The 17,007-nt window shown below is 30.9% G+C and overlaps 4 protein-coding genes across 4 annotated transcripts; 1 reads left to right on the top strand and 3 right to left on the bottom strand.

Moving 5' to 3' along the window:
* Positions 1–935: 935 nt before the first annotated feature.
* On the bottom strand, positions 936–3,760 carry LOC130666090 (protein roadkill-like). The gene is made up of 2 exons (XM_057466759.1): positions 2,154–3,760; positions 936–2,056 (listed from the first exon to the last, which is right to left on the bottom strand). Exons 1-2 carry the CDS (start codon positions 3,154–3,156, stop codon positions 2,007–2,009), a joined length of 1,053 nt encoding a protein of 350 aa, XP_057322742.1. The 5' UTR covers positions 3,157–3,760; the 3' UTR covers positions 936–2,006.
* A 357-nt stretch (positions 3,761–4,117) lies between these two features.
* LOC130671683 (speckle-type POZ protein-like) lies at positions 4,118–7,119 on the bottom strand. The gene is made up of 2 exons (XM_057475734.1): positions 5,588–7,119; positions 4,118–4,426 (listed from the first exon to the last, which is right to left on the bottom strand). The coding sequence occupies exons 1-2, from the start codon at positions 6,570–6,572 to the stop codon at positions 4,392–4,394; spliced, it is 1,020 nt and encodes a 339-aa protein (XP_057331717.1). The 5' UTR covers positions 6,573–7,119; the 3' UTR covers positions 4,118–4,391.
* Positions 7,120–7,436: 317 nt separating this feature from the next.
* On the bottom strand, positions 7,437–12,938 carry LOC130671672 (vacuolar protein sorting-associated protein 33A). Its single transcript, XM_057475724.1, has 8 exons — positions 12,628–12,938; positions 12,280–12,473; positions 11,711–12,204; positions 11,517–11,637; positions 10,271–10,431; positions 9,649–10,191; positions 8,392–8,514; positions 7,437–8,311 (listed from the first exon to the last, which is right to left on the bottom strand). Exons 1-8 carry the CDS (start codon positions 12,730–12,732, stop codon positions 8,217–8,219), a joined length of 1,836 nt encoding a protein of 611 aa, XP_057331707.1. The 5' UTR covers positions 12,733–12,938; the 3' UTR covers positions 7,437–8,216.
* A 1,194-nt stretch (positions 12,939–14,132) lies between these two features.
* On the top strand, positions 14,133–16,877 carry LOC130664636 (phosphoglycerate mutase 1). The gene is made up of 3 exons (XM_057464642.1): positions 14,133–14,401; positions 14,515–15,012; positions 16,494–16,877. Exons 1-3 carry the CDS (start codon positions 14,302–14,304, stop codon positions 16,658–16,660), a joined length of 765 nt encoding a protein of 254 aa, XP_057320625.1. The 5' UTR covers positions 14,133–14,301; the 3' UTR covers positions 16,661–16,877.
* The last annotated feature ends 130 nt before the right edge of the window (positions 16,878–17,007 follow it).

Genomic DNA, 17,007 nt, shown 5'->3' with positions numbered 1-17,007 from the left:
TATAGTTTGCCCTCTTTACCGATATACTGCAGGTAAATTACCGGTCATTTAACCAAATCCATTTCTTAGGCCATCTACCCTACTAGCCACTTAAGCTTGAAATTGACAGTAACTTGACAATTGAATTACCCAAATTTACTGCCCGAGTTTGCCGACAATTTGGCAGCTAAAGTTGAAAATAAAAATTTGCGGTCAATTTTTTCTCAATTAAGAGGTAAATTTTTTTACTACAAAAAACCCTAATAGAAGTTTCCTTGAATTTTTCGTCAAACTTCAAGCTTTTCCATTTTTGAAGAAAATTTGCATTCTAATTCGGGTAGTAAATTTACGTAAAATTGTATATAAATTGTCATCAAAAACGGAAAAGCCCGAAGTTGACGGACATTTGACCAAAAATTCGAGGAAACTTTTGCAAAGAAAACTTTTGCTAATCAAACTGTGCTATTAGGGTAGGAAATCTACGACCTAAGCTATAGCACTGCATAGGGGTGGGCCGTATTTAGAAAAATATAGATAGTCGACTATCGATTTTCATTTTAAATGACGGTCGATAGCCCGAATTTTCCAGGCCAAAAATATTGATTTATTAAATTTATATAATGGCGCGGAAATTTCAAAAATTTTTCAATCAATTCTTATGATAGTATAACAAAAGGTAAAACATTCACTTTACGAAGAAGAACGTTTGATTACCATTTGATTCAAGTCATGAAATAACTTATTTGTATAATTAAAATTTCCATATAATTTTATTAAAATAGACTTGATTATTAAATAAATAAATCGTTTCAAAATAAGTAGACTTTGATTTATTATTTTGACTTACAGTTGAAAAATTACAATATTCACATGATCCATTGAGTAAAGACTCAAATAAATACCTAAATATATTCAATTGAAATTTCAGATTGTAAGTTAATAGAAAGTAAATTAGAGTTTTCATTCAAGGATGTAGCAGCAATGAAGAAACGCAAACAGAAGTTAAGTTTAATCACCCAAATTTTGAAAAGTCTATCATATAATAGATTTTGAATTTAATTTTATTTTATACTCTCATTGAATTAGAGGTAATTAATGAGCCCTAACGTTAAAAATTAATTACTTATTAATAATAATTAATAAATAAAAAATTGATCGACTTTTGATCAAAAAGTCAAGGACATCATAAGGTTTTTTTTATATATTTTACAAGAAAAAAAAGAGCTTATAATTGATATGTATATAATCTACAGACATTTCTTCCTCCATTTTATTTTTTATAAAAGTATAATTTTCAATCCTTTTTTTTTAAATTCAGTTTATTTTCTCAAAAATTAGTTGGGGTCGTACCGATCAAAGTTACGGGGTCACAACGGTCAATTCATTCACTTGTTTTTTTTGTCTGACAATTCGTGTGTTTGTTTAATAAAAATATTAACCAATATCTTATTCAATAAGCAATTAATCAATTAAGGTAAGCTTTCTTGAAATTTAAGCTAAAAATTTTTTTATTCATCAGGGGCATTTTCTTCTACAACATCGTAACATTTTTGTTACAATATTAGTGGACAAATAAATAAATTATAGATACCTCGTAAGCGAGTACGGAAAACGGAAAAAAAGTTAAATGTTAATTATTAATTTTACATTTTTTTCTTTACTTCTTAAGTTTCAGTTGACCAAATAAAATTTTAATTTGATGAAATTTCAGCAATACGACTTTAGATTCTTAATTTTTGATTTGAAATTAACAGTGACCGGGATGACCCGCCAAATGACACGTCGGGTCGCCCGGTCAAACTTACAATTTTTTTAATTCATCAAATATTTCTATTTACTTTTATACTTTCATTTTTAAGTATGTGTATTTGGTTCTCTATACTCCATAGAATAAGATAACGACCGTTTTATGATCTAATAAGGATAATTCGAAAAATTTTGAAGGTTTATTTCTTAGGTGACCGGGGCTCCCCTAATCAGTCATTAATTTATAATAATAAAAATTTTCATGACCAAAAATGTTATCGTTATGAACAAAAATTACGACTTTTGACTTCGTAAATTGCGGACCATGAATCTGAAACAATAAAAGATGGATAGATAATTTAAACTTGATACTTTGATTGAGTAAAAAAACCACAAGCTTTATTATAATTAGTGAAGTAAATACGTACGACTGAATTCGAAGTTATAATAAGGTAGAGTATCACTACTGACTATAACATCCTCTTTACTTCCCGAAACAGTCCTGGCGGCGAATTTTAATCCTTCAATGTTACAACGAATAGCTAAATCTAACAGCTCAGAAGAACTTTCGAAAGTAAGGTAGTTTCTGATGAGCGACATTCCGCACATTGTTTTCAGCTTCTTTAATTTATATTTATCAGCAGCTTCTAGCAAATACTCTGAATGATCATCTAGGTCATTGACCTTGTCAGTATAGATGTATTCTACAACTCTTTTAAATATCTCTGGATCTATATCCTCAACAGTTAATACAATACTGTTACTGCTGCCAGGTGTTTGTTGATAACGAGCAACATCTTCGTACAATGCAGGACATCTTGCTTCTAAAACACATCTATGCACTGGAAATTCAATATTCTGCACCTGTATAATAACATCACCGCTATCTTGCCGACTGTTATATAACTTCAAGAAATCACTTGGTAAATCGACATTTAGAACTTTAGTTGAAACCAAGTTTAGAAAAGGAAATGTAGGATTATCATCCAAGTAAGTTAAGAGTTCTATGTGCAGTGTCATGGTATCATTTGGAAACAATTCTTCTTTTGTTCGCAATGTATTGAGACAAATAGAAACGCCGAAATGCGAGCGATAGTTATCTTCTTGAATATTGGCTCTCTCGTTACTTCGTCCAACGAACAGATGATTTTTGCCGATGTCAACCAAGTAAAAGTTACAGGTGACATTATGCACTCCGTTTATAGGCGTGAATAATAATTCCAGTCCGGATAGAGATTTAGAGTTTATACTCAACTGGACCTTCCACGTGCTGACTTGACCTCTAACTTCTGATGAGAATTCATGATCCACAGTGATGGGTTTCATCTCATACAGGCCGTGGCCTACGCTATCAATCAGTTGATTTATGTTGTTTATTACCCATGTATCAACAGTTTTGTGAACGTTAGGTTCTATTTTTCTGATAGGCATCTTAACTTGACACGACTTTAATTAATACAACTTTTATTTTTTTTTTTGCAATGAACACAATTAATGTAATTTTCTAATGCACATCAACAATGAGATTACAGTAAAAAGTAATAATAACTATGGTGGTTTACTCGCCTTGGCCACCCTTCTGTTGCTTCTGCTTACCAAGAATAACTTGGGTGAATGAATGGATACTATTGTGACTTGTCAACTTGCTGTTTGCCACGAGGAATACGATTTTTCCAGCCAGTTTAGCTTATTTGACAGTAATGTGACAATTGAAATTCCCAAAATTTACTGCCCGAATCGCCGACAATTTGACAGCACAAGTTGAAAATTAAAATTTGCGGTCAATTTTTACTCAATTTAGAAGTAAATTTCTTTACTACAAAAAACCCTAATACAAGTTTTCTTGAATTTTTCGCCAAACTTTAAGCTATTCCATTTTTGAAGACAATTTGCATTCTAATTCGGGTAGTAAATTTACGTAAAATTGTATATAAATTGCCGTCAAAAACGGAAAAGCCCGAAGTTGACGGACATTTGACGAAAAATTCGAGGAAACTTTTGCAAAGAAAACTTTTGCTAATCAAACTGTGCTATCAGGGTAGGAAATCTACGACCTAAATGACAGCACTGCATAGAGATTGGCCGTATTTAGAAAAATATCGATAGTCGACGATCGATTTTCATTTTAAATGACGGTCGATAGCCTGATTTTTCCAGAATAAAAATATCGATGTATTGAATTTAAATAATGGCGCGGAAACTTCAGAAATTTTTGAATTAATTTTTATGATAGTTTAACAAAAGGTAAAACAATAACTTTACGAAGAAGAACGTTTGATTACCATTTGATTTACGTAATGAAATAACTTATTTGTATAACTCAAATTTCTATAAAATTTTATTGAAATAGACTAGATTATTAAATAAATAAATCGTTTCAAAATAAGTAGACTTTAATTTATTATTTTAACTTACAGTTGAAAAATTACAATATTCACATGATCCGTTGAGGAAGGACTCAAATAAATACCTAAATATATTCATTTGAAACTCAGATCGTAAGTTAATGGAAAGTAAATCCGAGTTTTCATCAAAGAATGTAATTTAGAGAACTTAAATTTAATGAAAAAATTTATTGAAAAAAATAGTGAACTAATTAATTAGTCTTGAACTTATAATAATAGAAATTTTCATGACTAAAAATGTTATCGTTACGAATGTACATCTTAAGTTCTGGCATCGAAACTTCCGGCCCATGAATCTGAAACAATAAAAGATGGATAGATAATTTAAACTTGATTCTTTGATTGAGTAAAAAAATCACAAGCTTTCCCTCGCAAATTTGAATCACGGTGGAAACACCGTGGATCTACCGTGGTTACACGGTGGGTTTGTTCCATTTCACCACAGGATATACACAGTGTATCCACTGTGATTACGCGGTGTATCCACCGTGATTCCACGGTGGCTTGACCACTGTGTATTAGGGTGCTTCAAAAAAAAACTTTATTTTTTTTTTTTTTGCTCTTACCCCATAAAACGTTAGTAGTTGCCGAGAAAAAAAATCCTCCCAAAAGATGGGCTCTCTAGCTCAACTCTAAGAGGTCGCTATTTTAATTTTAATTTCCCATCTGATTAACACGTAAAAATTTATTTTTTCATTCAAAGTGTAATTACTCATAAGCTGCTCAATATTTTTCAAATTCATACATAAACCTTTAAAGCTGAGTCCTCAAGCTTTCCAAAACCCGATGGCAAGTCATAATTACCATTATTCAAATGTCAATTGAAGCTATCTGAAAAGTATCGATTTTGTATTTCAAAATGAAATTGTTAATTTTCGATTTTTTTTTTGCTAGCTTCAATTAGGGATAATTATGACTTGTCATAGGGTTTTGGAAAGCTTGAGAAATCAACTTTGAAGATTTATGTATAGATTTGAAAAATATTGAGCAGCTTATGGGTAATTACACTTTGAATAAAAAAATAAATTTTTACGTGTTAATCAGATGGGAAATTAAAATTAAAATAACGACCTCTTAGAGTTGAACTAGAGAGCCCATCTTTTGGGAGGATTTTTTTCTCGGCAACCACTAACGTTTTATGGGGTAAGAGCGAAAAAAAAAATTAAAGTTTTTTTTTGAAGCACCCTACTGTGTATACACGGTGTTTCCACTGTGATTACGCGGTGAATCCACCGTGAGTCCACGGTGGCTTTATGCTATTTCACCACCGTGGTTCCACGGTATATCCACCGCGTAATCACAGTGAAAACACCGTGTATACACAGTGGTCAAGCCACCGTGGAATCACGGTGGATACACCGCGTAATCACAGTGGTAAAATGGAACAAACCCACCGTGTTTCCACCGTGATTCAAATCTGCGAGGGAATTATTATAATTAGTGAAGTAAATACGTACGATTGAATTCGAAGTTATAATAAGGTAGAGTATCACTTCTGACATAAACAGACCGTTTAGTTTCCGAAACAGTCCCGGCGGCGAATTTTAATCCATCAGTGTGACAACGAATAGCTAAATCTAACAGCTCAGAAGAACTTTCGAAAGTGAGGTAGTTTCTGATGAGCGACATTTCGCACATTGTTTTCAGGTTCTTTAATTTATATTTATCAGCAGCTTTTAGCAAATACTCTGAATGATCATCTAGATCATTGACCTTGTCAGTATAGATGTATTCTACAACTCTTTTAAATATCTCTGGATCTATATCCTCAACAGTTAATACATTACTGTTACTGCTGCCAGGTGTTTGTTGATAACGAGCAACATCGTATAATGCAGGACATCTTGCTTCTAAAACACATCTATGCATTGGAAATTCAATATTCTGCACCTGCATAATAACATCACCGCTATCTTGCCGACTGTTATATAACTTCAAGAAATCACTTGGTAAATCGACATTTAGAACGTTAGTTGAAATCAAGTTCAGAAAAGGAAATGTAGGATTATCATCCAAGTAAGTTAAGAGTTCTATGCGCAGTGTCATGGTATCATTTGGAAACAATTCTTCTCTTGTTCTCAATGAATTGAGACAAAAATGCGAGCGATAGTTATCTCCTTGAATATTGACTCTATGGTTACTTCGTTCAACGAAAAGATGATTTTTGCCGATGTCAACCAAGTAAAAGTTACAGGTGACATTATGCACTCCGTTTATAGGCGTGAATAATAATGCCATTCCGGATAGAGATTTAGAGTTTAGACTCAGCTGGACCTTCCACGTGCTGACTTGACCTCTAACTTCTGATGAGAATTCATGATCCACAGTGACAGAATTCGTATACTCCGGAGGGCGTACGCTATCAATCAGTTGATTTATGTTGTTTATTACCCATGTATCAACTGTTTTGTGAACGTTAGGTTGTATATTTCTGATAAGCATTTTAACTAGACACAATTTTAATTAATATAACTTTAAGGTTACAGTAAAAAGTAATACAATATGGTGGTTTACTCGCTTCGGCCACGCTTCTTCTGCTGTTGCTTACCAAGAATAACTCGAATGAAGAAATGAATATTGTCGTAACCTTGCTGTTTGCCACGTGGCATACGATTTTCCCAGTATAATTTATAATTTACCAACTTTACCAGTATACTGCGGGTAAATTACCGGACAATTAACCAAACAATTTTTTAGGCTATCTACCCTATTGTCATCCCAACAAGAGAATGCACTTCGGGTGTCGTCGGTTTTTACTCCCACTCTGGATGTTTTATGTGTTAAATGTTCTCCCACTTTTCTGTGCGCATGCGCTGTTCATAAATGTTCGGTGGTGGGGGCAATTTCCGAGGTGTATTTTCTTATTGGGACAACTTTAGCTTGAAATTGACATTAATTGAACAATGGAATTAACGAAATTTGCTGCTCGAATTAGGGCAGGGAATCTACAATGTATTGCCAGAACTGAATAGTGGACATGATGGTCCCACTTTTCCACAAGTTGAAAATGGACGTACGATCGAGCCACTTTCTTACAAGTTGAAGGTGAGCTGACTCCGGCTTCCATATTTAACGACAGGTTGACAGAAAATTGCAAGATAAAGAAAAACGAAAATTACTTTCGATTTTACAGAAAATTGTAGAAAATTTAGCGTTAACTAATTGAATATCAACTCTTAGCAGTCAACTAGACATCGAATTTCGACTGTAGTTTTCCTTCAAATTGTAATCAAGCTGACTATTAAAATTATTGAAGTCAAGTGGCAGCGTTTGAGTATATGGAGGTAGAGGTAAATGAAAAAACTATTATTTATGGAATAACTTTTTGTCTTTTAATCGTTTGATAAAAAAGTAGCGAATAAATTGACTATATTTGTATGTATGATCATAATTTCATACTGATAATTAAAAAAAATGAACTGACTTTTTATTATTCGCCAATTCATGTTTTTTTTCACTTTAATTTTTATTATGACCAATTCTACCCTTTTTGATATTTAAATTAATCAATAATTTTCTTTAATGTTTGGAAAATAAATGTTCATCAGAAGATGAAAGACCATCAGATTTTTTAAGTCAAATATATTATTTGTCAGCTTTCTGCTAACTTTATAGTCATGTTTGTAAATGTACAGAGGTAAAAATATTGTTTGCAATATTCAATAGCACGAAAACTGAGTAAAAATTTGAATAACTTTGTAAATTAAAAAAAAAAATAAATACATTGCTGAAGAGATTTCAATAGTAAAAAATATACTGAAACCATCTCCAAAACAAAATAATTCTTATGATAAGTTTCATTTAAATATATTCAGTAGTTCCCACGGTTCGTGCGAATATAAAAAAACTCATTTTCTGTTTTACCGCGTTGTGATATTCCAGTTAATCTTGTTCATGATTTCGATCCCGATAAAGCAAAAATAAATTTGCGAAACGTTGCGTAAAATAATAATTTGTTATTAATTTACCACATGGATCCAACATATTCCTCGGAACCTTCAACCTCAGTAATTAATCACTTATAAGAATATTTAAACATGTTCTTCTGCTTTGATATTTAAATTGAATAGGCGATAAATAATTTCTTCATTTTTGAGGTGTTTGCAGATCCTCAGTCAAAGACATAATGAATGAATCTCCATTAATTAGTTTCGTGGTTGCAATGATGAACTCGACGTTTACTAAAATATTTTATAATTAATCAATTAACATTTTACTTGATTCATTAGTTCAATTATCATTAACTTCTCTTTATACTTACGATCTTCTTGCTGAGACAAAAATCTCAATGCTGATATTTCAGCGTAAGTGCAACCACCGATAAAAAATACTAAAACAAGCCGTGATGGCTCTGAGTTTGAATCTTCACTTGTAATCGATTGTCCTAAAATTAACAAAAAAAAAAATATATTGAAGATGACGATTTGCAAAAATATACACAGCAAAAAATTTTCGTATTCGTGTAAAGAAAAGTCTGTGTTAAAAATTTTGTGTTAAATATTTAACATTTTTGTGCGTGAAAGTTTTAGAGCCGGTAACAGAAAATATTAACACTTTTTTGTGTAATTTTTTTTACACATATAGTGTTAAAATTACATAAAAATTTTTTGTAAAATGTTGTTTTAACACACAGCTGTGTGTTAATTTTTGCAGAATTTTCTTTACTGTCTACACAGTAAAAAATTATTTGTATTTTTGTGAAGAAAAAAGTCTGTGTTAAAAATTTTATGTTAAATATTTTACCCTTTTGTGTGTTAATTTAACATACTGCTTTTGTGTTGTTTGATAAGTTCATTTTGACCCAAAAATATGTTAATTGAAACAAAAGTAACATTTACTCAGTATTACTTTTCAAACAAGTGTTAACACTTTTAAAATGTAACTTCAATATAGAGCGCGTATTAATTCATTAAAGTCACACTAAGAATGTGTTAAATTTACCGTAATCTCTTGTTAAGCTTATATATACATAAATTTTTATAAGTATCAAAATAACACAAGTAAAAATGTTAAATTAACACTTGTCGTGAGTTGCAGACAACATTTGAATGCGTAAAATTTTTAGAGCCGGTAACAAAGAATATTAACATTTTTTTTACACACATAGTGTTAAAACTACATAAAAATTTTTTGTAAAGTGTTATTTTAACACGCAGCTGTATGTTAATTTTTACAGAATTTTCTTCACTGTCTACACAGTAAAAAATTATTTGTATTTGTGTAAAGAAAAAAGTCTGTGTTAAAAATTTCATGTTAAATATTTAACATTTTTGTGTGTTAATTTAACGTGTGTTGCAGATAACATTTCAATGGGTTAAATTTTTAGAACCAATAGCAGAGAATGTTAACATTTTTTTGTGTTATTTTTTTTTATACACATAAATAGTGTTAAAACTACATAAAAAATTTGTGTAAAATGTTATTCTAACACACAGTTTTGGGTTAATTTTTACAAAATTTTTTTTACTGTGTATGAAAATTCATTACCATTTTAAAAAATATAAAATGTTAGACATACTTCTGAGATTGGATATTTTCTCCTGAGAATCATTAACTGATGGGCCCGGTAATAAACCTAGAATATCATTCAAACCTTGCCACCCACCCGGTTGGATCAATCGTTCTGCTAGTCTTATACTTAAAGGCGCGTACACTGAGTGTACATAGCTGATATCTTTTGGCGCGATTTCGCTTTCATCTTCAACAGTGAGCCTCAAAGCTTTTCGTAAAACTGCATACTGCCTGTTAGACTGCTGAGCTCTCAGTAAATTTGCTTTTTCAAGATTCGACAGCGTCAGAATATGTTGATAACCATACGTTTGAATAATCTCCCGCTTATAATAATCAAGAAGTTTTGGTTTTAAACCAGAATTTGTTAAAGATTGAATGCAAAGAAGTCGAAGGACTGTGATCAAAGGTTTTTTCTGTGATATACAATCTTCGATGTACGCATTTGGCTTATCAGTATCAATACAGTTCAATAATTCTTGTTCTACTTGAAGACGCTCGAGGAAACTATCGGAATCTGTTACTTCTTTCACCATTTCAGCTATGGTCGTATCTAAACAATAGTTTAAAAAGTACTTGTTATAGTAATTGATGTCTACAATAAAACATTAGTGTAAATAATTCAGTTTTACGTCGTGCTAAAGATTGTTTTGTTGCGAGCATGTAAGGCAATCGAGCAACAAATTGTTTTATTTCTTGCACACTTTTATCCCCGTGTCTTTCATCAAACTGGGATGAGATAATTTTGGCTTTTTGACTTAGAACAGGCCCAACGCCATTGAAATTTTTATCTCTGTAACATGAATACAATAAACAATAATTTTTACAAAATATTCGTAGTATGAAATAGATTCTGTTTGATTTTCTCATTCTTATAAAAGGAATTACACAGAAAAAAAAATATCTGGCGCAAGAAATATTTTGCAGTATAAAATGACATGAAAAATTTTCTTAACAGGGGTTATCAAATATTTTTGGCTGAGTTTTTTTCGCAAACAAAATCTCTAAATACAAAATACAGACTGTACATCGATGCACTACTGTCTAATCTAGCGAAGTGCGCTTCAATTATTTGATAATATCCGTTTGTTTAAGAAAAAAACTCGGATAAAGTTTCCATTTACTGCACAAGTGCAACGAAGATAGTAGCGTTCGTGGACTTGAGTGTAACAGAGAGACAAGTGTGAACCCTGTTAAGACTAAAAAAAATTTCATGACACAAAAATTTTTTCTTTCCCCAAGAAAATTCACTAATAAATTTTTCTTGCCTTGAGAAAATTTTTGTTTTCATTCCCTAAAAAAAATAGTCTATTACACACCGAGGGCAGCGAAGTAAGAAATGTCTCAGATCACATATAATTTTCTCCTGGGCGGAGGCGGAAAGCGGCAACTTCGTTTTGCACAGTGGGACGAAAGTTGACGCTTTCCGCCCGGAGAATAGAAAATTATTTTTCTGCCCTCCGGCCGGAAAGTGGCAACTTTCGGGCCGCTGCCCTAAACGAAGTTGCAACTTTCCGGCTTCGTCGAGCAGAAAAATAGTATACGCACCTTGGCCAGTAAAAAAGAAAGCCTCAGACCACATGTTTGTCAGCCTCGGCTTCGCCTCGGCCAACAATTACATGTGCTCTGAGACTTTTCTTATTTTACTGGCCTAGGTATGTAATATACTATTTTTCTGTGTAAATAATTGTTTGTTTTAATTTGAAAAAAGGACTATTTAGATTTTGTACATCAGTTTACTGATTGAACAAAAAATAAATAATTAATATTTTCCAAAAGAAAATTACGTTTTCGTCGGCAACTGACATAATATCTGTACTTGATAATCAACTTAACACTTAATTTCATAGTATTTCTAATTTATTTTTATAACTATACCTGATTTCAGCAAATAATTCTTCACCTGAATTCAGTATAATTTGTTCTTTTTTGTCGATTGACATAACAGTAGGAGAGCTCTCTGAATCATGAAATTTTTTAGCCGGTAGTTTGATCGTAGCTGTAGATCGTAAATAAATTAAAAGAATTGACCAGCAGAAAATTAATATTTGATTCCAAAAAAATAAACTTACTACAGTGAATGTTATATATTTCATCAATCAAACCTTCATAGGTCAGTTGGGTGACAAGAGGAGAAAGCAGATCGATGCTTCGATCAATTAAAAGCAAATGGTCAATTCTTACTGGTGTAGTACTTCCTCTGTATGCTTTTATATCTTTTTCTTCTTCTTCTCGATCTAATCTTTTTAATAAATTCCAAACTTTACTTGCTGCTGGTCCGCGTCCAGAAATTTTAGATATTTTCCCATACAATTTCTGTAGATTTTGAATAGCAAGCGCTACTTGATACAGGCAAGTCGGGTCATTTTCTAAATGAAACTCTTTGAATGTTTCATTCAATTCCATTGATATCAGGTCATTATCAAAAGGAAACAGATCACAGACGAATTCTTCAATTAAAGTAAAATTACCAAGAACTCCTCGATTTTCTAATTTTTTTTTACACAATAAACTTTTCCGAGGAACAAAAAATAAATGGAACTCTTTGGCAGATCGATTTTGCTCTCTGTACAAAAATAAGTACGGGATTTTATTGTGATTTAGTTGATCAGTAGATACAATAAATTAGGCATTAATTTACCCATGAACATTCTCGGCAATTAAATCAATTAAGTCCAAGTGTGGCCGAACTATAAATATTATGTTTGTAACATTAGTAAGAGGAAGTTGGCCACCAACTAACTCGTACATTTTAACGACACCATATTCTTCTAATAAATTATATTTAGCGATAAGACCAACCGGGCCAGCGAGTGATTGGTCCCAAACGATAGCCTGTTGTAAAATAAAAATATTATAGATATAATTTACATACATGTCGGAAATTATGTACCAAGTTAACGATACCCTGAGTCATTTTTAGTAGAATTCATATATATGGTGGCATTTTTAGATTTTTTTAAAATTCCAATAAAATCTTAGTACTTACTTTTGGGCCATCGCATTTTTCGATAAGACATAACAATTGTTTTCTCGCTTGTTCCTGGAGCAGACCGATATTCAGTCGTCCTCCAGATAAATGCGCTGATGACATTTTGTCGAATTAATTAAATAATTATAGATAATGATGATAGCAGTAGAAAATTATTTGTAGTTGGAGTATAATAAGATAGTGTCATAATTCGGGAGGTTTTTATTTAAAATTGTTAGAAGTCCCTCCAATTATAAAATATTAGAAATCACACACTACATAGTGTGTATATGTCAAAAATATTATTTTTTTTTTAATGTCTCAAAATTTTTTAATCTTTCCTGAGGCTCATGGTTTTCAAACTACGGTACTGGTTATGGAGACAACATATTGATGGCAAATTTTTTTTTTCTTGTGTGTAGACCGTAATAGCCACTTTAGCTTGAAATTGACAGTAATTTGACAATTGAAATTACCAAAATTTGCCGCCCGAATTTATGATCCTGAATTTAGCAGACATTTAAAAATTTTTGAATTTTATTTTCGATTAGTTAATTACATAAATTAAAAAAATTAAAAATATACAGATGTAGAAAATTAAAAAAACTATTAGTGCAATTTTTAAAAATATTTTTTTTATAAATAGTTTAAGATTTTTAAAAATTATAAGAGATCGGTTAACTTCAGAATCATCCGAATTTGCTGACAATTTGATAGCAAAAGTTGGAAAGAAAAATTTGCGGTTAATTTTTGTATAGCAAGTTGTTTACAAATTGTTGTCAAAAACGGAAAAGTCTCAAGTTGACGGACATTTGACGAAAAATTCATGATCCTGAACTTAGCAGACAATTCAAAATTTTTGGATTTTTTTTTCAACAAATTAATTACGAAAAAATAAAAAATAAAAATATGCACATGTAGAAAATTTAAAAAACTAAAGGTGCAATTTTTTCAAATTTTTTTTTTTCAAACTTACCGTCTAAAAGAAAATCCAAAAATTATTAGACGTCTGCTAACTTCAGTATCATAAAAATTCAAGGAAATTTAGTAAAATAAACTTTTGCTAAGCAAACTGTGCAATTAAGGATAAAATTCAATTTTTTTTCTGTAAGATGGCAGTAGTTTGTGATGATACTGAAGTTAGCTGAGGTCTAATAATCTTTGGATTTTTTTAAAAACTATAAGCTATGAAAAAAAAATATTTAAAAAAATTCCACCTATAGTTTTTTTAATTTTTCACATGTGCATATTTTCCGTTTTTTTTTTATTGCAATTTGTTGAAAAAAAAATCCAAAAATTGTTAATTTCCATTGACTTCAGGATCATTAGTTTGTTAAAAATTCTGTACATCTTTAAAAAGTAGCAAAAGTTGCTGTCTTTGACGAGAAGTCGTAGAAAGTTGGGGTCAACTATGAAATCTTGCGGTCAAGTTGACGTCATATTTCAGTCAATTTATCCTTCAGAAAAACGCGCAACTTAACAGCAAAATGAAAGCAAACTTTTGCTTTTGCTGAGCAGCCCTGATCTAGACAGTTTCCAAAAGTGAGGGAGGGACAGAACCTTACGTGACTCGTGAAAAATTTGAATTGTATCTAATCTATACTTCAAGGTCGTACGCCGTAAGGGATAAGCTGAAGATTTATTACGTAAACTTGAGACTAGATTGTTTTGATTATTAATTATTATAAAATCATGGCCAAATATAGAATTGTTATGGTTCGTCATGGCGAAAGTGAATGGAATCAATTAAATTTATTTTGCGGTTGGTTCGACGCAGGATTATCTGAAAAAGGTAAGCAATGCGATGTAACAACAATTTATTCAAGGACCAATAGCCGTATACTGCTGATAAAAATTTATATCAAATTTTCACTAAATCTTGAATTACTTTTCATCCTGATACAGGAAAAAATGAAGCCATTGCTGCTGGAAAGGCCCTCAAAGACTCAGGTTATAGATTTGACGAAGCTCACACGTCTGTTTTAACTCGAGCTCAGGTTACTCTTCAAACAATTTTGAAAGAAATCGGCCAGGAAAATCTTCCAATTTACAAAACCTGGCGATTGAATGAACGTCATTATGGTGGGCTCACTGGTATGAACAAAGCTGAGACTGCTGCTAAATACGGCGAGCAACAAGTACAAATTTGGCGAAGATCATTTGATACTCCTCCGCCACCAATGGAACCCGACCATAAATATTATGATACGATTGTAAAAGATGAGCGTTACAAAGACGGTCCTAAAGCAGATGAGTTCCCTAAGTTTGAATCTCTCGAATTAACTATTAAACGAACTTTGCCGTATTGGAATGATGTAATTATTCCTCATTTGAAAGAGGGCAAGAAAATTATCATCGCCGCTCATGGAAATAGTTTGCGAGGAATCGTTAAACATCTTGACCGTGAGTATATTTTAATAGTTTTCTATATAGGTAAAAATTTAAAGAAAACATTTGAATAAAGTTTCCCTGATTAAAAATACTCATTGAGAATGAGTGTAAATGTAGCAGACAAGACAATTTTTGAATTACATATAAAAAAAATTAAACAATTAAATTGATATGATAAAAAAAATGCATGCACTGATTTTAGAAGTTTCTACAAGCCCATTTTTTAATTTTTTTGTTTAAAAAATTTGATTTTAGGATTTTTAAATTTTACAAATTGTCTGATGTCCGCCAACTTTACTGTCATTCATTGAGAAGTATTGAAAAAGATGAGAATTGAATACTTTTGAATAAATCCTATTCCACGAGGTTTTCATCTGGACATAAAATTAATACTTTTCAATTATATTGAATCTACAAATAATATAGAATTTCTAAACTTCCAAAGAATTGAAAAAGATCCGAATAAATTGATATTTTTAATCTTTCTGAATCCTCGTCAATAACAAAAAAGTTTCGAATCTTAGGGTCACGAGTAGCATTGAAAAAAATTCGAATAAATTGACAGTTTTCAATCTTTCTAAATCTTCCTCAATGCCAAAATAGTTCCATATTTCGGGTTAAGAGTTGAATTGAAAAAGATTCAAATCAATTTACATTTTCAATCTCTGAATACTTCTCAATAACAAAATAATTTCACATTTCGGGTCACGTGTGAGATTGAAAAAAATTCAAATGAAATGACAGTTTGTAATCTTTCTGAATTTCCCTCAAAACCAAAAAAGTTCCATAATTCCAATTATGACTTGAATTGAAATAAATTACAATGAATTCACATTTTCCAATCTTTCTGAATCCTTCTCAATACCAAAATAGTTCCATATTTTGGATCGAGTGTAGGATTGAAAGAATTGAAAGAAATTGAGGATTTTCAATTTTTCTAAATCTTTCTCAATATTAAAATAGTTCCATATTTCGAGTTATGACTTGAATTAAAAAAAAATTAAAATGAATTCACATTTTCGACTCTTTCTGAATCTTTTTCTAAAATGATGCAAGATTGAATTCTTTTCAATACTTTTGAATTCTATTACAAGAATCAGGAAGTATTCAAATGATCGAATTTTCAATTCCATTTAATATTTTTCAAAATCTCCGTATGGATTGAAAAGAATTGAAATAATTTTCAATTTCTCAATGAGTATTTTTAATCAGGGTTCTCAGCTTCTTCATTAAATGGCGAAAATTTATGACACTGAAGTTGGCCGATGTCTCATAATTTTTGGATTTTTTTCAAAATTATAAATTTAAAAAAAAAAATATTTAAAAAAATTGCACTTATAGTTTTTGTAATTTTCTACTTGTGCATATTTTTAATTATTTTTTTTTTTTTTGTAAATCGATAGTTTCTTTAATTTCGAATAAACCGAAAAAGCAGCAACTAAATTTACTCGTGTTTCGGTGTTTAATTTAATTGATGTTAATTATTTTTTCAGAGTTGAGTAACGATGAAATCATGAGCTTGAATTTACCCACTGGAATACCATTCGTTTATGAATTAGACGAAAATTTCAAACCTATTGTCTCTATGAAATTCTTGGGAGATGAAGAAACAGTCAAAGCCGCTATGGCTGCAGTTGCAGCCCAAGGAAAAGTTAAATAAAGTAATTGTAATATCGTCTATTTTGATATTATTTAAAGTAACCATTTAAAGTAAGTAGTTATTTAAAGTCATTGAGATTTAATCCAGACAATATTTATTTGAAAATCACCTCAGTCTTATCAAAGAAGCTAAATAATTATTTAAATTATCATAAATATTATAAACAATGTTAAGAAAGCCATTCTTGTATTCTAAATAAAAAGCGGCTTAGAATGTTTGAGGATTGTTAATTATTTAACCTCCGTTGGAAGCTGTAGTATAAATATATATGAATATATACAGTCGAAGTCCATTAACTCTTGAATGCGTAATTTTTTTTTTTTATTCTTAAATATATTTTGTTATCT

Source organism: Microplitis mediator, chromosome 1 (genome assembly GCF_029852145.1).
Source record: "Microplitis mediator isolate UGA2020A chromosome 1, iyMicMedi2.1, whole genome shotgun sequence".
In the NCBI taxonomy this organism is placed as follows: Eukaryota; Metazoa; Arthropoda; class Insecta; order Hymenoptera; family Braconidae; genus Microplitis; species Microplitis mediator.
Note: the sequence above shows the minus strand (reverse complement) of the source record. Positions and strands in the feature narration are given on the sequence as shown.